The sequence below is a fragment of the Antedon mediterranea genome, chromosome 2 (assembly GCF_964355755.1).
Source record: "Antedon mediterranea chromosome 2, ecAntMedi1.1, whole genome shotgun sequence".
Taxonomy (NCBI): domain Eukaryota; kingdom Metazoa; phylum Echinodermata; class Crinoidea; order Comatulida; family Antedonidae; genus Antedon; species Antedon mediterranea.
The window spans coordinates 12643014-12665990 of record NC_092671.1 but is presented as its reverse complement, the minus strand read 5'-3'; the positions used below and the strand labels follow the sequence as shown (position 1 = coordinate 12665990).

Sequence of the window (22977 nt, the reverse complement as noted above, 5' to 3'; positions counted from 1 at the left end):
ATATAAAGTGTTTAAACAAGATGTGAAGATAGATTCACCATAATCGAAAAGGACATAAAAAAATACATGGAAACGAGTAGGAGCAGAAAAAGCAACATCACTGTTTCAAATTACACATTGGTTTGACCTCCATATGGTATCATAACATTTAACCAACAGAAAAGAATCTTTCTTTCTGTTAACAGAAAAAGAAATTCGACAGGATACAAACTCGTCACAAACATTTAAGGAAGGGATGAAGTTTGAGGAATAAATCAAAACGACAGACAGCATAAGCAACACTGTACATTGCTGAAGCCAAACAAATCACATGTATTTTACCATAAAGTGACTTTGCTGTAAATGTAGACACTGAACTTGCTTCTCCAATTCCAGCAAGGTTCTTGGCGCTCACTTGGAATTGGTAGTTAGCTCCCGTTGTTAACCCTTTTACAGTATATACACATTCTCCATTTGCATCCTGTGTGATTCTGATCCATTTAACAGAATCGGTTTCTTTACGTTCTACTACATACTGCGTTATTGGACTCCCACCATCAGACGATGGTGGTTTCCAGTTTACAGTCAAGGACGTGTTAGTAGCATTTACCAGTTTTGGTGCACTTGGGGCACCTGGGATATCTAAGATTGCAGAATAAAAACTTACTATAAATATTTCAAATATCTGTAGATGTTGGATTGAATTTATAGATTCAGATGGGTTGAAATAAGCATTTGAATGAGGATCCAATTGTTATGTGTTGTTTAGAGAAATGTTACATTTCAAGAAGAGGATAAAGACTGAACACAAGTAAAGGTAGAGGAAAACAATAAAATCAGATATACGTCGAAGAAGGAACAATACCTTGACACGGACAGAATATAACAGACTTTTTGTTACACATATAACTATTTGAGATACTCGCAGGTACACCTACCATACGGAGGTTTTGTCTTGATTTTATCAGTTGCTTCTGAAGGTAAGCTTTCACCTGCTTTATTTACAGCTTTTACCCTAAATTGATACCAACGTCCTTCTTCAAGATTATCTACTGTGAAAGTTGTTGACAATGTAGTTTCGGAAGTAACTTGTTCCCATCTGGATACATACTGTTCCTTCTTTTCAACATGATAACCTAAAAGACTGCTTCCTCCATCAAAGAGTGGAGCATTCCACACAAATGAGATAAAGGTTGTGCTCACTTCGGTAACATTTGGTGTTCCGGGTTTATCTGGTGGATCTATATTTTCACATTGCATATCAATTAATATAATTAACAAATATTTTATCTTATTATCCATGTAATATACATTTTATGATATTCCATACTGCAAATGTATTTCAACTATACTATTAATATTGCATAAATAAATTAAAGGTTTACAAGTTACAAAACTTACCAAATGGATATTTAGCAGTTGCATGAATCAAGTCGCTTGCTGTTCCAACTCCAGCTACATTTACAGCAGAAACACGGAAATCATACTCCTTATTCTCTGTGACGTCACTGATGACAATGGTACGCTCGACTATTGGTTGCTTAACTACTGGAACCCATCGGGTACTGAATTTGTCTCGACGCTCAACCAGGTATCCAGTGATAGGTGAACCACCAACAGATTTTGGCTCATTCCATTTCAAAACAATAGCTTTTGGTGAAGTATCACTTACTTCAAAATCACAAGGCGCATCTGGTGGGTCTGAAATAAATGAAATAACACATTGAGATTGTCCAATGTTAGTTATCTATAAACAAAATAGTGAATAAAAAGATAAATAATTTATATCACTTACCAAAAGGTGATTTAGCCTTAGCAAATGGTGAACCATCAGAAGGTTTTCCGATTCCTGCTTGATTTTCAGCGGCAACTCTAAAGCTGTACTCTTCACCCTGCGTTAGATCTGTTACTTTATATTCAAATTGTGTGTGCAAAACATTTGTAACCTTTGACCAGCGTTTGCTAGTTTTCTGGTTCATTTCAATGTGGTAGTTTGTGATTGGTGATCCACCATCTGACTTTGGTTCTTCCCATTCCACTACCATCGATGTTTCAGTTATGCACGATATCTCTGGAGGAGGTGGAGGACTTGGAACATCTTTGAAAAAAATGTATACATAGATATATTAGTTTTGAGCAAAAATATTGTATTTAATACTATATGAATTGGAAATGAATTAATTTATTGCCAACCATACCAAAAGGTAATTTTGCCTTAGCAGGATCCGAAGGTTGACCCGGTTCTCCAACACCAGCTTTGTTTTGAGCACTGATTCGGAATTGGTAGGTATTCCCCTCAATCAATCCAGAGACAACATAATTTAATCCACTTATAGCATCTTTCGATGCTTTCATCCAGCGGCCACGATCTGTGTCTAAACGCTCAACTATGTAGCTGGTAATCTTGGATCCACCATCACTCTCTGGTTGGGCCCACTCCAATGATATTGATGACACATTGGTGGTTATTACTTTTGGCTTCCCAGGTGGTCCAGGTACATCTTTAAAGAATTGAAAATTTGAAAAATATTATTACACAGCACAAACAATAAACTGTATCGTTTGAGGTCCCTTTTTAGTGACAAGTGATACATACCATATGGAGGCTTAGCTTTTACAGGCTGTGTAGCTGGGCTTGATTCACCAACCCCAGCAGCGTTTTCAGCACTAACACGGAATATGTATGTGTTGCCTTCAACTAGATTTAGCACATCAAAAGTAAGTTCATTAATAATCTCTTCTTTGTGGGCTTTACTCCATCGTTTACGTTCAGGATCAGCTTTTTCAAGAAAATACCCAATTATTGGAGATCCTCCATCATCTTCTGGAGCCTTCCATGTTAACACCATATGATTGGTATCTACTTGGATTATTTCTGGGATACCAGGTGGACCGGGCACATCTGTGAAAAGTTCACATTAAGTACACTGTAAGTATCGATACACATATTAATGTATAAATTTATTTGTATAATCAATCAAGTAGCATGTAAACCAAGTCTTACCATAAGGAGCTTTAGCTACAGCAGGGTCAGATGGCTCACTTGGTTTACTGGTACCTGCCTCATTCTGAGCAAAAACCCTGAATTCGTACAATGTGCCTTCTTTAAGATCTACCACAACATATGTTGTTTCAGGAATAGCGGTCTCTTTTACTTGAGTCCATCTTGTGCTAAACTTATCCTTCTTCTCTATAAGGTAGCCAGTGACCCGACTTCCACCATCATTAGATGGAGGTGACCATGTGAGCTTCATTTGAGTACAGTCGATTTCGATAACAGATGGCTTGCTTGGTGGAGATGGCACATCTACAATAGTTATTTCTTACATTAGAACAAATATTCATATATTTTTAAAATTGCTTTTTACAATTTTGATATGGTAGTTTTAATTAAATAATTATACTATACCATAACAAACTAAATTATTCACAATGTACTTACTGTATGGTGATTTTGCTTCATGTGCTAACGACGGGTCGCTAAACAGTCCCTCTCCAGCTTTGTTTACAGCAGCAACTCTAAATTCATACTTAGACCCTTCGTAAAGTCCGTCTATGGTAAATGATGTTTCTGTAATCTGACTTGGAATCTTTGACCACCTTTTACGCTCTGTGTCTCTCTTCTCAAGTATATATTTTGTAACAGGGCTACCGCCATCACTGACAGGCGCTGTCCAAGTAATGGAGAGAGATGTCTTTAAGAAACCAACAACTTCTGGTATACTAGGAGTACCTGGTTTATCTGTAGTTCAAAGTCAATAAATTTCATAAACAGATCACTTAAAATGTACTTTATTTGTTATCAATCAAGTATATATATCATAATAGTTTTTTTTTTAATGATGTGTAACTTACCAAATGGAGGTTTTGCTTGACAGAAATCACTTTGATCACTGAATGGACCAACCCCAGCTTTGTTTTCTGCTGCAATACGGTAGGAATATTCTGACTTTTCACGTAAGCCAGTATCTTTAAATTCAAGCTCGGATTTAGAAGTAGTGCCTATATTAGTCCATTGTCTTTTATCAAAGTCACAACGTTCAATTATGTACTTAGTTATTGAGCTTCCACCATCACTCTTTGGTTCCGACCACCTGACTGTCATCTCTGTACGGTCGACAGCAATGAACTCTGGTTTTCCTGGTGCAGAGGGTGAATCTGTGTATAACAAAATTTTGTTTTAAAATTTATTTGGCTATACTTTCACTTCTAACACTCCACTCTTATATACTGTTACTATATACTCACAAAATAGATAAACAAGGAGTATTTAATTGTGTAACTCAGTTACATAATAAGTTCTTACCAAATGGATGTTTAGCAATAACTGGATCTGATGGTTCGCTATCAGGACCAAAACCTGCTTTATTTTCTGCCTTGACCCTGTATTGATACTCAGTACCTTTAGTTAAATCAATGACATCTAGTGAAAGGTTTGAAACAGATTTTATCTTAGTCCACATTCTTGAGGATGTTTCTTTCTTCTCTATTGTGTAACTACAAATTTTACTTCCACCGTCGCTTGAAGGCTTTGTCCAAGTTATTGTCATTGAATTTGGAAGGACATTACTAACAGATGGCTTCCCTGGCTGGGTTGGAACATCTATACATATCAAAAACAAATTATACTTGGATGAAATAAAGAATAACAATAGGAATAACAAATTTCTATTACATGATTGACCGATAATTAAATCTATATTGCAATTGTAAATATAGTATCTATACAATTACCATATGGCGCCTTTGCAGTAAATTGTCCAGAAGACTGACTACATGGTCCAATTCCTGCTTTGTTTTCAGCGCTTACTCGGAACTCATACACACATCCTTCTACAAGGTCTTTAACATCCAATGTGGTCTTAGTAATCTTTTCTCTAGTTACTTTCAACCATCGCGTTGCTGTACTTTCTTTTCTTTCTACGATGTAGTTTGTTATCGGACTGTTTCCATCAGATTCTGGTGTTGTCCAAGTCAATGTCATGGATTCTTTGAGAATGTTGGTGACTTTTGGTGTACCAGGACAACCTGGTAGATCTACATTAAAATATATAAACTTACAGTTCAGCTACCAATAAAATGATCATCTTAAAATTGAGTTTGTTTTAACTGGGTGATGATGGCATTGTGTAAAGAATGCACTATAAAAGGCAACTTACCATAAGGCATCTTTGCCACACATGGATCAGAAAGATCACTTAATTCACCAACACCAGCTTTGTTTTCAGCACTAACTCTAAAGACATATTCCACACCTTCCAATAGATTTTGAACATCAAATTCTGTATCTGGAATGGGTGTCTTGTTTACGGTAATCCAAATATTTCTGGAAACATCACATCTTTCCAGGTTATATCCAATTATTGGGCTGCCCCCATCGCTTTCTGGAGCTACCCATGATACTTTCATTGATGTAGCATCAGCCTTTCTTATAATAGGTTTCTGAGGCTTAGATGGCACATCTATACAAAAAATAGAATTGAGAAGTAAAGTATTTATACTATTATTGTATCATCAAATGGCATATTTTTTTGGAAACAATTATACAATTACACAACATACCATAAGGTGGCTTGGCTTTCTGTGGATCTGATGGTTCGCTTGGGTTACTTAACCCTGCCTTATTCTCAGCAATGATGCGAAACTCGTAAACAGAATTTTCTGTTAGATCGTCAACATTAAATTCAGTTTCAGCTACTGATTGTGTTGTAGCCTTTTTCCATCTTACTGCAAACTGATCTTTCTTTTCAATGATGTAATTTGTTATTGGAGCACCACCATCATCACTTGGGGTTGTCCATTTGATGGTCATTGAAGAAGCATTAACATCTGATACTTCAGGTTTCCCAGGTGGGGATGGAACGTCTAGAAAATAAGACAATCATATGTAATGGTCAAATTAAAAAAAATGTTATCCTTTTTGTCCGTGGATATAATATCATATTTTATCATTTTCATTCTTTGTTTGATGATGTACAAAAATATTTAAAAAAAATGAGTATGAGTTACAGAAAAAAAACATTGGTTAGGGTCAATTTACAGAAAAAACCCATAAAAAGTGAACTTACCAAATGGTGGTTTGGCAATCACAAAATCGCTTGCATCACTTGGAATACCTTGTCCTGCCTTATTTTCAGCTTTAACTCTAAATTGATAATCATCACCTTTGGTTAACCCTGTTAGTGCAAATGAGGTATCAACAACTGAATCTCTGGTCACTCTAACCCACTTCATTCCAGATTTGGTTCGCATTTCGATGACATAGTTGGTTATTGGACTGCCTCCGTCGTCTTTTGGCGGTTTCCATGATACCGTCATTCTGGTACTGTCTATATCCCTCACAAATGGCTTTCCAGGACAACCTGGTACATCTGACAAACAAATATTATAGTAGCCTTTATAAAACTTGAATATGTGTATAATGTTAATATTAATCAGTCAGTGTATAAAATCTATTGGAAAATGTTGTAGACATAATTGCATTAAATCAGCAGCGACCAATGCAAAAATGTATACATAATGTAACATTTTGAATGTATATACTAACCGTATGGTGGTTTAGCTACAACAGGATCAGTTTGTTCACTCGGTGGACCTCTACAAACTTTGTTTTCGGCCGATACTCTGAACACATACGTATTCCCTTGGAATAGGTCAGTGACTTTCAATTCAGTTGCAGAAATGTTGTAGCGATTTACTTTTGCCCATAGGTCATTAGATGTATCCTGTTTCTCAATTACGTAATTTATGATGGGACTGCCACCATCAGACTCGGGTGGTGTCCATTTGATCGATATTTCGGTGCTGTTGACGCCGGTGATTTCTGGTCTTCTTGGTGCTGTTGGTGGATCTATAATATATATTGTATTTATTATTGGCTGATTGAACAATTTAAATTAAGGTAGTATACTATTATTGTTACCATTGAATGCTTCTGCCATTTACGAATTTTTAATCAGTGTCTAATTGTCAAAGGGTTGTTTATATAACGTTTATTTCTTTTGACTCATTAACAGTGAATCTACCTACAAAATGTATACATAACACACATCAAATTGCTCACATTTAGATAGAAAATAATTAAAAATGACAGTGTCTTACTAATTTTATCCTTTGCTTCAACTGTACTAGATGGAATACTTGGTTTTCCAGCACCAGCTTTGTTAACAGCGCTTACTCTGAATTCATATTTGGAGCCCTCAACCAAATCAGTAGCGGAGAATGTTACAGCACTAACTTCATCATATTTCATCCAGTCACCTCTTCTTTCTCGCTTTTCAACGATGTAACCCGTGATTTCTGCACCACCATCATTATCTGGAGGTGTCCAAGAAAGGTTAACTGACCTAGCAGTTACATCTGATATGCCTGGTTGCGATGGAGGACCAGGAACAACTGTAAGATAAAAAAATGGTATCATCCTTATTTTAATTTTAATTTTACTTTGTTGTAAAGTAATTGATTTGAATTCTTAACAATAAATATGATGTTAATATATTTTCTTATAAATTACATGAAATAAAAATTATTCACAATATTTTTTCAAACGTCTAAATATAAACATACGGAATGGTGCCTTGACTACGATCAAGTCGGATATGTCACTCGGTTTACTGCTCCCTGCAGCATTTTCTGCTTTAACTCTAAATTGATACTCTTTACCATCAATTAATCCAGTCACAGTAGCTGTTGTCTCCAGCAAACGTTCCTTGTATGGTTTAGTCCACTTTGTGGCCAGTTTTTCTTTAGATTCTATTATATAATTTAAGATTTTGGAATCACCGTCCCATTCAGGTTCTTCCCATGACAGTTTAACACAGTTTGAAGTGATGTCACTTACAACAGGTTTGCCTGGTTTATCAGGAACATCTATTGAATATAGCAAAACACATGTTAACACAACTTAAATTATTATTACTTTGCATGATCAAAAACAAATTTCACAAGAATGTATACATGGGTTTGAGTAGAACATAAGAAAAAGTCTCTTTTCCAGTCAGAGAGACTTACCATAAGGTGGTGTTGGTTGTTTTGATTCAGAAGGTTCAGAATATTTTCCTGGTCCAGCTATGTTAACTGCACATACTCTAAACTGGTATTTACTAGTCTCAATCAGATCAGTTGCCTTTAACTTCAATTCAGGAACTGGTTCTTTTGTAACCTTTATCCATCGATCACGACCAATTTCCATTCTTTCAACGATATATCCAGTGACTGGACTACCGCCATCATGCTTTGGAGAATCCCATGCTATATTTAGACTTGTACTCTCATCTTCTGATACTTGAGGCTGACTTGGTGCATCAGGTGGGTCTAAAGAAATATTACATTATGACTCCATAATAATGACCAGTGTTAGGTGACCCTTTTAAACTTAAAAAATAACACACCATTGGTAATTTGATTTATAATATACTCACCAAAGGGAGGTTTAGCAATGGTTGGTTCAGTAGCATCTGAGGGTTCCCCAGTTCCTGCCTTGTTCTGTGCTGCAACTCTAAATCGATATTCATTGCCTTCGGTTAAACCTGTTACTGCTAACTCTAGAATCGTGCAGGGCTCTTTGTTTACAGGTACCCATCTTGATGAATACTGTTCTTTCTTTTCTATTAAATAGCCAGAAATAGGGTTTCCACCATCAGAGTCTGGAGCTGTCCATGACAAAACAATTGTATGCTTATCAACTGAATCTATGACAGGTACTTTCATTTTCCCTGGTGTGTCTGAAAACAAAGTTAACCACAAATGAGAAATAACACAAACAAAACTTCAATTATTTATTTATAACTCAATTTTGTGACTGTAATTTAGTAACCACAAATTGGATATCAATATGATCTTACCATAGGGTGGTTTGGCAATTGCTGGTTCTGAAGGTGGACTTGGTTTTCCAGTACCCATCTTATTTTCTGCCAATACCCTAAATTGGTATTCACCACCAGGTTTAAGATTTCCAATCTCTAATTCTCTGTCTGTCTCTTTCTCTTTATTGACTCTAATCCATTTTGATGATAATTTCTCCTTGCGTTCAACATAGTATCCTGTAATAGGAGTACCGCCATCGGATGATGGCAATTCCCACTCAATTACCATTAATGTTTCATCCACTTCTACAACTTCTGGTTGCCCAGGTGGACCAGGCGGATCTGCAATTTAAAAAAATAAATATTATATATGTTAGTATACTTTCCCTTGTGGAAGCCATAAAAAATAAACACCTGGTGATATCATTGGTTGGAAACCTTCTTCACTAAGTGTTTATTTTTTTATATTTGAAATCATTTGAAACCAGATGAATTTTTAGAATGCATGTACAAATACCAAAAACTTATAGTCACACACTAGTTTTATTATTTAAACATGATCCATTAATTATTGCTAATAACATACCATAACAAAAATAATACTTGACAGGATTAATCTCTCTGTACAAAATAATTACAGTATATTGACATAAAATACAAAATTCATGCTTAGTTGATATTCAAAAGACATACCATATTTAGACTTTGCTTTTTTAGCATCAGTTTCCTCACTCGGTGGGCTAGTTCCTGCCTTATTCTCTGCATTTACTCTAAACTCATATGTCTTTCCTTCGGTAAGTCCAGTAATGGAATATTCACAATCGGTAACTGGTGTCTTGTTAGCTTTCACCCACCGATCGCGAGCTGTGTCTCGTTTTTCAATGTTATACCCTATAATTGGTGCACCGCCATCATTTGAAGGTGGTGACCATTGTAGTGTCATCTCTGTCGCATCCACAGATGTTATGGTTGCTTTAAGAGGCGCCTCTGGCACATCTAACACAAAATAATTCATAGAATTGATGACAATTGTAATGCACTTAGATTATTACAAAAATCAATTTATAAAAAAATGAAATTCCAATAACTAGTCACCAATTTGTAATTACAAATCTATGATATCTTACCATATGGTGGTTTGGCCATAGTACTCTCTGACGGTTCTGACGGTTGGCTCCTTCCTGCTTTATTCACAGCGATAACTCTAAAGGTGTACTCATTTCCAGTTGTTAGCCTTATAGCCTTAAATGTTGTCGCAGTAATGTTATCAAGTGTGGCTACAACCCATCTTGAAGATGATTTCTCCTTCTTTTCAACGATATAGTTTGTTATTGGACTACCTCCATCTGAATCAGGTGCTGTCCATGAAAGAGTGATTTCTGTTGCTTCAACTGAACTGATACTGGGGATTCCAGGTACACTTGGGACATCTAAATAAAAAAAATCATATTTTTAGTATCATTTATTGAGTCATGTGTTTCTTGTGTAGCTTATAATTTACAATGATCGGCAAATGAGAGTGTGTCTTCAAATGTATGGAATAACTCACCGTATGGAAGTTTGGCGATAGTTGGTTCGGAGCTTTCACTTGGTTCACTTGGCCCAGCTTTGTTTACAGCAAGTACTCTGAATTCATATTCAGTACCCTCTATTAAGTCAGTGACTACAAAAGAAGGTTCTTTAATAGAGTCCTTTGTAGCTTTCCCCCAACGGCCGCCAGTTTTACGCTTTTCTATGATGTAATTGGTAATTGGTGAGCCTCCGTCATTTTCAGGTGGTGTCCATGATAGTGTAATTTCAGTTGTGTCATATGCTTCAATTATAGGCTTAGAAGGTGCATCTGGAACATCTACAAATTAAAACAACTCATGTTATTTCAGACTGTAAGTATTTTAACCTAAAAAAGCAATTATTAAATTCTTCAGTGCAACTTACCATAAGGTAATTTTGCAATAACACTGTCTGAGGTATCACTTGGTTCACCAAATCCAGCTTTGTTCTGCGCCATGACACGAAATTCATATTCGTTGCCTTGCTTCAAGTCGGTAACATCCATTATTGTTTTATTGATTGGTGACTTGTTTACACGTAGCCATTGATTTCGTGATTTATCAAGTTTTTCCACAACATAACCGGTAATCATGGCACCACCATCACTCTCAGGTGGAGTCCACGTGAGAGTCAATGATTTTGAGTCAACATTGGAAATTACTGGCTTTCCAGGCTTCTCTGGTGGATCTGTTGGCAAATATAATAAGTGTTATTTAACAGTTATGAAAATGAAATATTAATTTATGTTGAAATGTATATGTCACCTAAAATGCTTTATTCTAATTTATAATTTTTTTTTACTTTACTTGCCCAATTTTCATCATCCTGTGTACGTAAGTTTTGCTACAATTAAAATATTTACCATAGGGTGGCTTTGTCAACACTGTGCTCGAAAGATCAGAGACAGGTCCAATACCAGCTAAATTAACCGCAGAAACTCTAAACTCGTATTGTTTGCCTTCAACCAAGTCTTGGACTTCATAGAACGGTTTTGCAACTGGTTGTTTGTTCACTTGCATCCACCTATTGCGGCTTACATCACATCGTTCAACAACGTAGCCTGTTATTGGACTACCACCATCTGTTTCTGGTATAGACCATTTCAACTCCACATTGGTAGAATCGACTTTAACTATCTCTGGCTTACCGCAGCGTCCTGGGATATCTGTTTGAATTAAACACAATTATTTACAATCAATAAAAATTAATACAGTGACTTCAATTGTAAATATTTAATTAAGTAATCGTGCCTTACCATAAGGTGCTTTGGCAAGACAAGCATCAGTAGCATCACTGGGAGGACTTAGGCCTGCCTCATTAACGGCTGTTACTCTGAACTGATAAGAAGCTCCTTCCGTCAAACCAGTTACAACTGTAGTACACTTCAAAAGTGGTTCTGTTGTAACTTTACTCCATTTCAGAGATAAGTTGTCTTTCTTCTCAAGGATATAATTGGTGATTGGGCTACCGCCATCTGAAGGAGCCTTCCATGTCAAATTCATTTCTGTACTCTGAATATCTGAAACAACTGGCACCTCTGGTTGTTCTGGTTCATCTGAAAAAAACACATTGTGTACATGCATTATAAAGCTTAAAATCATCACAAGATATGGTACTACTATATAATGTATTACCATATAAAATATAATATTTAATTATCTCTTTAAAAATTACTTACCATAAGGAGGCTTTGCCATGTGAAGCTCGGATGGTTGACTTGGAGGCCCTTTACCAGCATCATTGACAGCAATAACTCTAAAGCAATATTCATTCTTTCTTGTAAGTCCAGTCACCTTAAATGTTGTTTCACGAAGCTTGTCACGTGTTACAGCAGCCCAATGTGTGGATGTTTTCTCCTGCATCTCAAGTATGTAATATTTCACTGTATTTCCACCATCAGATGATGGAGGATTCCATGTAACAGTCATTTCTGTGCTGTCAATATGTGTTACGTTTGGAGGTTCTGGTGCACCGGGAACATCTTATGATGCAGAAATATAACAGATTAAAATACAATACTAAATCAAGCATATATCTTTGCTTTAGAGTTTTTTTTATGTGAAAACCAAAATTATAGTGTTTATTCAAAAATATTTTAATGAAATTAATGTGAATACTCAATTAAAGGCATATTTTTGACTTACCATATGGCAATTTAGCAACAAATGTGTCACTTGCATCACTACACTTGCCTAGTCCAGCAGCATTTTCTGCAGCAACTCGAAATTGGTAACTATTTCCTGCTAGGAGGTCAGTTACATTGTACTGTGTGTCTGTTACAGGATCTTTATTTGTCTTCACCCATCTACCTCTGGTGATGTCACATCTTTCAAGAGTGTAGCTGGTTACTGGAGAGCCACCATCATTTTCTGGTGGTGCCCAAGTGAGCTTCATTGTAGTTTCATTAATATTGTCTACCACAGGTTTTCCAGGTGCATCAGGAGCATCTACACATAACGATATAAAAAAAGCATTAGTGTGGCATCAATTAAATGGTATTAAGTTCATGCACATATCATTTGATTACTAAATTTGACAAAAATAAAAAATAAATGATTTAATATTTACTGTAAGGTGGTTTGGCAATCACTGATTCTGAATTCTGACTTGGTTTACTTTTGCCTGCCTCGTTTTCAGCATATATACGATATAAATACTCATGTTTCTCAACAAGGTCAGTACACGTAAATGAACATTCATCAATCCTCTCATCAGTTAGTACAACCCAACGTGTTGTGTTTGAATCTTGACGCTCGACTATATAACCCAGAACAGGGCTACCTCCATCATATTCAGGTGGTGTCCAGCTAACTGTCATACAGTTGCGGTCAATGTCTGTTACCGTTGGTGTTCCAGGTGGATGTGGTACATCTGTGTGGTAAGACAAAAAGTATTTTGTCAAATTTAGATATTTGTGACCATTTGAGATGTTTTTTTTCATATTTGTATTAACAACAATATTCAAGTAATATATTATATTTGATAGTGCTATTGTATGATAAAAATTGTTATAATATAATCATTATTGGTTATAACATATTAAACATATATAGAAATGTTCTTACCAAACTGATGCTTCGCAATAACTGGGTCTGTTGGTTTACACGGTTCACCGTCTCCATGTTTATTTGAAGCATAAACACGGAACATGTACTCATTTCCTTCAACCACTTTGGTAACATCCATTGAAAAATCAGGTGTATTGCCTGCAGACATCCAGTTATCTCTCTTCATATCTCTTCTTTCAACAGAGTACTTAGTTACTGGGCTTCCTCCATCATCTAATGGAACATCCCAACTCAGGCTTACACTTTTGGGAGTTATTTCGCCTATTTTGAGGTTCTGTGGTGGTTGAGGTATATCTGAGAATAAAAATAAATGCATAGCATTATTATATTAAACTATTATACTGTTAAAAATGGCATCGTATGTATTAACTGCCAAATCTAAAACATACACTAAAACTAATTCACATTGTATAGAAAATCACCAAGTTTATAATAACAGTACTTACCAAAAACATCCAATTCAAATGCATCAGTACCCGTTCCAACATCATTTGCTGCAGTAACCGTATATTTACCACGGTCTTGTCGTGTTGTCTCTAAGATATTGATTGTAGACTGTATGCACATTCCTTTGTCTGTATTTATTTTGAAATGATCGGATGTTTCTATCTGTTGTTCACCAATTTTCCAACTTACTGTTGGTGACGGTGCACCAGTGATGTCTGACATAACTGTTACTTTCTTTCCAGCTCTGATAGTAAGTTTCTTTAAATCATCATTTATTTTAACCTCAGGTATTGCTGTAGAAAAAGTAATTATAGTAATATAAAAAAAATGATATATGAACAGCACATATATAACTATTATTGTTTGAAGAATTATATAGAGAGGCATAAATGTAGTAACAACATTTGAATGACATTGTGATTACAATTATTTATTTATTTATTTATTTAGGTTTAAAAACACATACAAAACAGCAGCCATTGGCTGATAACGTTTGTTTACAATCAATATACATATATAATTTAAAGTAAAAGAGGCACAATTATAAACAGTATAGAAAAAAAACTATATATTATAAAATACAAAATACAATATTATTCGTTCATAAAATTAAGTACGTCATTATTATTAAACTTTCAACCTACTTTAAATATGTTTAAATCAATACTGAATTACAAAATAAATTACCTTCCAAAATCAGATCAGCATGACACTGTATCTTGTCAACTTCAGCTGTGTATTCAGCATCATCATCAAATGTAACATTCTTAACAAAAAGTACATACGTTTTTCCTTCTTGCTTCATTTCGTATTTGTTGTTTTCTTTGATTGGTTTACCATTTTTCAACCATCTGAATTTTATGTTTTCCTTGTTGACGATACATGTAAATGACACTGAAGTACCAGGACCTGTTATAACCTCTTCTGGTGGTTGTAAAATCTCTGCAGATTTGTCTAAAATTGATTAAATTAAGTATTTACGTATTATTACAGTAAAGGATAAATAAACAATACAACATAGTAAAGGATGATATAACATCATATACAATTGTATGTATTCAAACCATACCTTTCACGGTCAGTGTAGCATAATTCCGTTTTCCAGAAACAAGAACTGTGTATTCAGCCTCGTCATTGAGAGCTACATTCTTTATGATCAATGAGTGTTTTTTACCATCTCTGATCATGTTGTATTTGTTGTCTGGTTGGATCTCAGAACCATTTTTCATCCACTTTAGATCAGCTGTTTCTTTATCAAGGACACAAGTTAGTACTACTTCTTCATCTTCCTCGATACAGCTTGTGTCGCTTGGAGCTTCTACGACCTCAGGAGGTGCTTCTATAAAGGTAAAATAATACACAATGGATATTGTAATAAAACAAAATAACCAGAAGCTACAGTGTATCTTCGTGATTAAACTAATATCAAAGTTTGAATGCTATGATACTAAAGGATATTAAAATGGTGTATGTAAGAGTATATTTTCAAATAAAAAAATAAAAAAGCACAATCTTACCTTCAACAATGAGTTCTGCAGTCGACTCACTGTCGCATGTTTTACATGTGTAGTCAGATTCATCATCAAAAGAAACGTTGTGAACAATCAATATGCGCTCGTTACCTTTAGTTACAAATTCATATTTCCCATTGCCAACAATTTCCTCTCCATCTTTGAGCCACTTAATTTTGGCATCTTCATCAGAGATCTTACAGGTAAAGCGAGCATCTTGACGTTCAATAGATGTCATGTTTTTCAATTCAGCGAGGAACACAACGGGAGGAGCTAAAAGAGAAAATGGTTTTCAAATTGTGGTCTTATTAAAATTGACAATACATTAATTTGTTGTTGTACTTGTAGTTACTTTTAAACTAAACTAAATTTTAAATAATAATTTTGAATTGGGTTAAGAACCATGTAAGACTTACGTTCGACCAAGAGCTCAGCCTTTGTTGTATCTGTTTCCATTGAACATGTAATTTCACACTCATCATCAAGTTGGGCATCATAAATAATCAATTTTCTTGTTTTGCCATCTACTCTTATCTTGTGCCTGACATCTGGTTTTATCTCAGTTGTGTCTTTCGTCCATTTGACGACTGCCCTTTCATGTGAGACTGAACAGACAAACTCAGCTTGTTCGCCTACTATAACAGTCACATCAATAAGCTTTGTTTCAAACTTGGTTCCTTAAATAGATTAGGCATTAAAATGATTAAAAAGATTGTAAAACATTCTTTTTCTAAAAATGCTAGCTTATCAGATACATAAAATAGACGAATACACAAAAACTACACTACACTAAATTATTTAGTATTAAAAGTGAAGAGGTTATAAATTACCTTCAACAAATAATCCAGCGGATGTTTGTTGGGCACCAATAGAACATGTATATTCAGCATCGTCATCAATACCAACATCTTTTATACGAAGGCCACGCTTTTTGCCATCAACAATAAAGGTGAACTTCTCATTCTCTTCTATCAGCTTTGATTCAACTGTCCATGTGACTTTAGCTTTAGGGTTACTTAAAGCACACTCCATTACAGCTGTATCAAATTCAGTTGCATCGATATCCTTGAGCTCGGTGGTAAATGTACATTCTATACATAATAGGACACAATATTAGGGCACGCAAACAGTTGTCAGAAACAAAGAACTAAAGAATAGTATGGTATATATATATATATATATATATATATATATATATATATATATATATATTATACCATAAAGCTCTGCTAACTTTTCTGGCTGTTTACTTTATCGTTTGATTTAGCTTTTCGCTTTTTATTTTTGTATCTCCATTGAGATCCAGCCACTGTTACCCACAGCATTGTCATTTTTTTCAGTAATTTGCCTTTGGATTTATATATATATATATATATATATATAATGTTGCCAATACCTTATATAATTGTTACATTTAGGCTTCTAACATTTTGTTGCTATAACAAAATGTTATAATTGTGATTAGCAGCAGTATCGGCTATTACTGTATTTACCTGCAATAAGTAACTCTGCATTTGTTGAATGCTCAGATGTAACGCATGTGTAATCTGCCTCATCATCAAGTGTCAGGTTATGAATGATTAATCCACGCTTTTTGCCATCAACAATAAATTCAATTCTGTCATCTTCTTCTAGTGGTTTTCCATCTTTTCGCCATGATACGGTCACTTTAGCATTGGACACTTCGCAGACTAACTTAACATCATCAAATTCTGCTACTTCTGTATTTTTTAACTCTTTTGTGAAGTTGGTTCCTAAACAACAAAGGACTTATGTTACTAATTCAAATAGATGCCATGTCTATGCTTTCTTTAGATGACTTTTAACTCACAATTTAACAAGAATTGGCTCATTAGCATAGAATTGAAGTACAAACAAAACAATTACCTTTGACTGTTAATGTTGCTGATGATGACTCATTCTTAAACACACATGAATATTCACCAGAATCTTTCATGTCAGCATCTTTGATTACAAGTTTCCGCAGACATCCATCAACGACAAAGGAATGTTTAGGACCTTCGGTAATAACCTCGTCATTTTTCATCCATGTCACAGTAGCTTGCTGGTTGGAAACTTGACAAGAGAAAGTAGTTTCTCCAAACTCTGCCGTGATTATGTCTTGCAATGGTGAAGTAAACTTTGTAACTGGGCAAATAGAAGTAACAAGTAAATTAGATATTTTTTGCATAATATAAACACTTTTGTCACAAACCTAAAGAAAACTTTAAAATAAAAAACTTATTCATTTATTTATTAAATACATATTTGTATTTGTATGTTTCTTTCCAGTAACTTATATATTTATATTTTTTGAAAATCAAGCAATAATCAAAGTTTGTTCTAAGCTCTTATTTTATTAACTTGATGATGATAAATAAAATAAAATCACACAAATCAGACCAGATATTTTACCTTCAACAGTTAGATTGGCTGTAGACTCTATGTCACCTACAACGCATGTGTAGTTCCCCGCATCTTCAGGACTCATGTCTTTAACAATAAGCTTTCGGTTTTTCCCTGATACAACCATCTCATATTTTGAGTTGGTTTCAATAGGTTTATTGTCTTTAAACCAAGTAACCTCTGCATTGGCAGATGATACTTCAGCCTGGAATATCACCTCGTCTTCAAACTCAGTAACATTGACATCTTGGATACCAGAGGTAAACTTCAGTGCTGTTAGATAGAAAATTAATAATTAAATCAGGTTTTTTTTAACTAGAGCCTTTTAATTTATGATTTTTACTTTATATGAAAGCATAATTCAATTAATAATAGTTTAATAATACCTTCGACTATAAGCTTTGCAGTAGATTCACTGTCTTGTGTTTTACAGGTGTAATCTGCATCATCATCGACAGAAGCGTTATGAACAACAAGAGTACGTTCATTGCCTTTAATGATGAAATCAAATTTCTCATTTGGTACTATTTCTTCTCCATCTTTAAACCAAGTTATTTCAGCATTTTCATCTGAAATACTGCATGTAAAGTAAGCATCTTCACGTTCAATTAACTCCACCGTCTTCAAATCGGCAGTAAAGACAACAGGAGGCGCTAAACAATAATTGTAATCAAATTATTATGATAAATTTATTTATTTAAAAAATAATTTCATTTATTCATTTTGAACTACCACTCAAACTACTAACCTTTAACTGTCAAATTTGCTGAGGATGTTTGGTTTTTAAACACACATGAATATTCAGCTGAGTCATTCATATCAAGATCTTTGACTATCAACTTTCTCTGACATCCATCCACAACAAAAGAGTGTTTGGAATCTTCAGTGATTTCTTTGTTGTTTCTCATCCATGTCACACTCGCTTCTTGGTTTGATACTTCGCAAGTGAAAGATGCTTCTTCTGATTCGGTAGCTGTCACATCTTTTAATTGTGATGTAAACTTTGTAACTAAATAAAAATAATACATTGGAATTAAACACATTTGGCTAAAGTAATACATATCTTAGAATTATGACATTATCAATTTATGTTCAATTTAAACTTACTTCATATTAAATACTATGATAGCAAGAATTCTATGGCTGGTTGATTTCTTAGAGAATGAAAATACTAATTTTAGAGTAACAGTACATACTGTATTTATTTGAATAAACTCTCCGCTTTGAATAAACGCCTCCCTCGAATAAACTTCCCACATTAAAAATCATTTTGAATACACGCCCCTCTCGAATAAAAATGCTCTGCTTATTTATTGCACATGCATATACATAATCTTGTATTATAACACATTTCTATTTGTATTAGAATTTATTGATTGACATGATCTATAATTGACCAACCACTTTGATACAATTTTATTACGTATTGTACATATCTAGGGGGTATTTATTTGATTATACATGTTACCATATTACACCTAAAAAATAGACGCCTCCCCCGAATAAACACCTCCCTCGAATAAATGCCTCCCTAAAACTGTCCTGAACAATAAACGCTCCTGGGCGTTTATTCAAATAAATATGATATTATCAACAAATTAGCTTACCATCAATATTTAGATGGGCTGAAGATTCTACACTGCCTACGACACATGTATACTCTCCTTCATCTTCTGGACTCATGTCTTTAACAATAAGCCTTCGAGTATCACCTGACATCACCATCTCATACTTAGAACTAGCAACAATAGGTTTATTGTTCTTTAACCAAGTCACTTCTGCTGTGCTAACTGACACCTGTGCTTCAAAAACAGCTTCTGTCTGTACGTCAGTTACTTTTACATCTTTAATGTTGGAAGTGAAATTCAATGCTGTTGGAATGTTAAAATGCAATAATTATCAGGTAAGGTAAGTAATCAACAAACTGAATTTGGAACGATTTGGCAATTGAATATAGATGAGGGAACAACTCAATACTTTTAAACATCTATTTTTATGTACCAAAAAAAAAATGTTTAATTCTAATTAATTGGTATTACCTTCAACAATAAGTTCTGCAGTAGATTCACTGTCTTTTGTTTTACAGGTGTAATCTGCTTCGTCATCAAAGGAAACATTGTGGACAACCAAAATGCGCTCATTGCCTTTAGTGATAAATTCAAATTTATCATTTGAACTTATTTCCTCTCCATCTTTAAACCATGTTATTTCTGCATTTTCATCAGAAATGTTGCAAGTAAAGCAAGCATCTTCACATTCATTTATCTCCACAGGTTTCAATTCACTTGTGAAAAGTACAGGAGGTGCTATATAAAAAGAACACTTCTTTATAATAATATTGATGCAAATCTTACAAAATAACTTTACAAACTTCAATATGTATAAAGTTTATAACATCATTATAGAATGCATAGTTGGATAATAAATTGAATCAAATTTTAATTTTAACAAACCTTTAACTGTCAAATTTGCTGACGATGTTTGGTTTTTAAACACACATGAATATTCAGCTGAGTCATTCATATCAAGATCTTTGACTATCAATTTTCTCTGACATCCATCAACAACAAAAGAGTGTTTTGAATCTTCAGTGATTTCTTTGTTGTTTCTCATCCATGTCACACTCGCTTCTTGGTTTGATACTTCGCAAGTGAAAGATGCTTCTTCTGATTCGGTAGCTGTCACATCTTTTAATTGTGATGTAAACTTTGTAACTAAATAAAAGCAATACAGTGAAATTAAACATAACAAGGAATGCAACAAATTTGGTTAAAGTAATATGTATTTTCGAATTTTGACATTATCATTTTATTACTTTACCATTTTATTTTGGATTTAAACTTACTTCATATTACTATGATTGCAAGAATGCTCTGGCGGGTTGATTTCTTAGACAATAAAAACAGTAGTTTTTAATAACAATACATATATCAACAACTTAACTTACCATTAATATTTAGATGGGCTGAAGATTCTACACTGCCTACGATACATGTATACTCTCCTTCATCTTCTGGACTCATGTCTTTAACAATAAGCTTTCGAGTATCACCTGACATCACCATCTCATACTTAGAACTGGCAACAATAGGTTTATTGTCCTTTAACCAAGTCACTTCTGCTGTGCTAACTGACACCTGTGCTTCAAAAACAGCTTCTGTCTGTACGTCAGTTACTTTTACATCTTTAATTTTGGAAGTGAAATTCAATGCTGTTGGAATATTAAAATGCAATAATTATCAGGTAAGGTAAGTAATCAACAAACTGAATGTGGAACGATTTAGCAATTGAATATACTACTTCATAGATGAGGGAACAACTCGATACTTTAAAACATCTATTTTTGTGTACCAAAAACCTTTTTAATTTTAATTAATTGGTATTACCTTCAACAATAAGTTCTGCAGTAGATTCACTGTCTGTTGTTTTACAGGTGTAATCTGCTTCGTCATCAAAGGAAACATTGTGGACAACCAAAATGCGCTCATTGTCTTTAGTGATAAATTCAAATTTATCATTTGAACTTATTTCCTCTCCATCTTTAAACCATTTTATTTCTGCATTTTCATCAGAAACGTTGCAAGTAAAGCAAGCATCTTCACATTCATTTATCTCCACAGGTTTCAATTCACTTGTGAAAAGTACAGGAGGTGCTATATAAAAAGAACACTTCTTTATAATAATATTGATGCAAATCTTACAAAATAACCTTACAAACTTCAATATGTATAAAGTTTATAAAATCATTATAGAATTCATAGTTGGATAATAAATTGAATCACATTATAATTTTAACAAACCTTTAACTGTCAAATTTGCTGCCGATGTTTGGTTTTTAAACACACATGAATATCCAGCTGAGTCATTCATATCAAGGTCTTTGACTATCAACTTTCTCTGACACCCATTAACAACAAAAGAGTGTTTGGAATCTTCAGTTATTTCTTTGTTGTTTTTCATCCATGTCACACTCGCTTCTTGGTTTGATACTTCGCAAGTGAAAGATGCTTCTTCTGATATGGTAGCTGTCACATCTTTTAATTGTGATGTAAACTTTGTAACTAAATAAAAATAATAAATACAGTAAAATTAAACAAAACAAAAAATGGTATGCAACACATTTGGTTAGTGTAATAAATATTTTAGAATTATGATCATTGTATATTGGATTTAAACTTAATTCAAATTAATATCCTAAAGGCTGGTTGATTTCATTAACAATAAAAACAATGAATGAATGAATGAATAACAATACATATTTCAAACAACTTAACTTACAATCAATATTAAGATGGGCTGAAGATTTTACACTGCCTACGACACATGTATACTCTCCTTCATCTTCTGGACTCATGTCTTTAACAATAAGCTTTCTAGTATCACCTGACATCACCATTTCATACTTAGAACTGGCAACAATAGGTTTATTGTCTTTTAACCAGACAACATCTGCTGTGCTAACTGACACTTGTGCTTCAAACACTGCCTCTTTCTGAATGTCAGTGATATTAACATCTTTGATTTCAGAAGTAAAGTTCAAAGCTAAACAAAAAAAATGTATAAACAAAAATAATAAAAGTGCATTAAATATTCAATTTCACAGTCATACATACACCTGGGTAAAAAATTGACTTTTACCATTGTATAACACAGAAATAAATACTTTAGCAGACATTTTAATGTGTCTTTTAAAGTATTTACATTAAAATGTTTGTTTTGTTTTTTAAATAACTGAATTGGAATGTTCCTTACGTTCAATATTAATGGTTGCTGTTGATTTAACATCTCCCACAACCACTGTATAGTCAGCTTGATCATCTGGTTTAATATCTTTTATGAGAAGTGTTAATGTTGTACCAGTCTGAGATATCTCATAGTTAGGACTAGACATAATCTCTTGCGAGTTTTTAAACCACTTGATACTGGAAACATCTGCTTCCGAAGACAGAGTGACTTCTAAAGTCACTGTGTCATTCACCTTTGCGTTGATATCTCGCAATGGACGTTTGATTGCAGGAGGCTCTAAATTATTTATCAAAATAAATTATGCGTTAAAAAATAGTATAATACAAGACTGTTATATCTCTCTGAAAGGTAAGTTGTAAATTACTATATGTTACAAATATACTATAGCGTTTAGAAAAACAACAAATGATAAACAAACATTACATATAACATAAGCAATGATGATACATTGTTAGTGATGTTCAT

The 22977-nt window shown here is 34.0% G+C and overlaps 1 protein-coding gene across 18 annotated transcripts in view; it reads right to left on the bottom strand.

Moving 5' to 3' along the window:
* The window catches only part of LOC140040437 (uncharacterized), a 159769-nt gene that overhangs the window by 43031 nt on the left and 93761 nt on the right, over positions 1-22977 (bottom strand). For 17 of the 18 annotated variants that reach the window (XM_072086376.1, XM_072086364.1, XM_072086369.1 and 14 more), the window contains 49 exons: positions 22519-22788; positions 22045-22308; positions 21567-21827; positions 21153-21419; positions 20714-20977; positions 20220-20480; positions 19806-20072; positions 19374-19637; positions 18515-18775; positions 18153-18419; positions 17776-18039; positions 17248-17508; positions 16854-17114; positions 16191-16451; positions 15777-16037; positions 15367-15633; positions 14919-15188; positions 14537-14803; positions 13849-14142; positions 13400-13696; positions 12903-13205; positions 12479-12781; positions 12013-12315; positions 11590-11889; positions 11197-11499; positions 10719-11021; positions 10333-10632; positions 9911-10213; positions 9477-9779; positions 8823-9125; positions 8400-8702; positions 7990-8292; positions 7546-7848; positions 7081-7374; positions 6527-6829; positions 6048-6350; positions 5542-5844; positions 5139-5441; positions 4714-5016; positions 4286-4582; positions 3835-4137; positions 3422-3721; positions 2984-3286; positions 2576-2881; positions 2178-2480; positions 1775-2077; positions 1381-1680; positions 918-1220; positions 322-621 (listed from right to left, as the gene is read on the bottom strand). In XM_072086376.1, coding sequence (XP_071942477.1) covers positions 322-621; positions 918-1220; positions 1381-1680; positions 1775-2077; positions 2178-2480; positions 2576-2881; positions 2984-3286; positions 3422-3721; positions 3835-4137; positions 4286-4582; positions 4714-5016; positions 5139-5441; positions 5542-5844; positions 6048-6350; positions 6527-6829; positions 7081-7374; positions 7546-7848; positions 7990-8292; positions 8400-8702; positions 8823-9125; positions 9477-9779; positions 9911-10213; positions 10333-10632; positions 10719-11021; positions 11197-11499; positions 11590-11889; positions 12013-12315; positions 12479-12781; positions 12903-13205; positions 13400-13696; positions 13849-14142; positions 14537-14803; positions 14919-15188; positions 15367-15633; positions 15777-16037; positions 16191-16451; positions 16854-17114; positions 17248-17508; positions 17776-18039; positions 18153-18419; positions 18515-18775; positions 19374-19637; positions 19806-20072; positions 20220-20480; positions 20714-20977; positions 21153-21419; positions 21567-21827; positions 22045-22308; positions 22519-22788 — 14109 coding nt within the window. The remainder of the gene's footprint in view (positions 1-321; positions 622-917; positions 1221-1380; positions 1681-1774; positions 2078-2177; positions 2481-2575; positions 2882-2983; positions 3287-3421; positions 3722-3834; positions 4138-4285; positions 4583-4713; positions 5017-5138; positions 5442-5541; positions 5845-6047; positions 6351-6526; positions 6830-7080; positions 7375-7545; positions 7849-7989; positions 8293-8399; positions 8703-8822; positions 9126-9476; positions 9780-9910; positions 10214-10332; positions 10633-10718; positions 11022-11196; positions 11500-11589; positions 11890-12012; positions 12316-12478; positions 12782-12902; positions 13206-13399; positions 13697-13848; positions 14143-14536; positions 14804-14918; positions 15189-15366; positions 15634-15776; positions 16038-16190; positions 16452-16853; positions 17115-17247; positions 17509-17775; positions 18040-18152; positions 18420-18514; positions 18776-19373; positions 19638-19805; positions 20073-20219; positions 20481-20713; positions 20978-21152; positions 21420-21566; positions 21828-22044; positions 22309-22518; positions 22789-22977) is intronic. The other variant, XM_072086374.1, reaches the window with a different exon arrangement.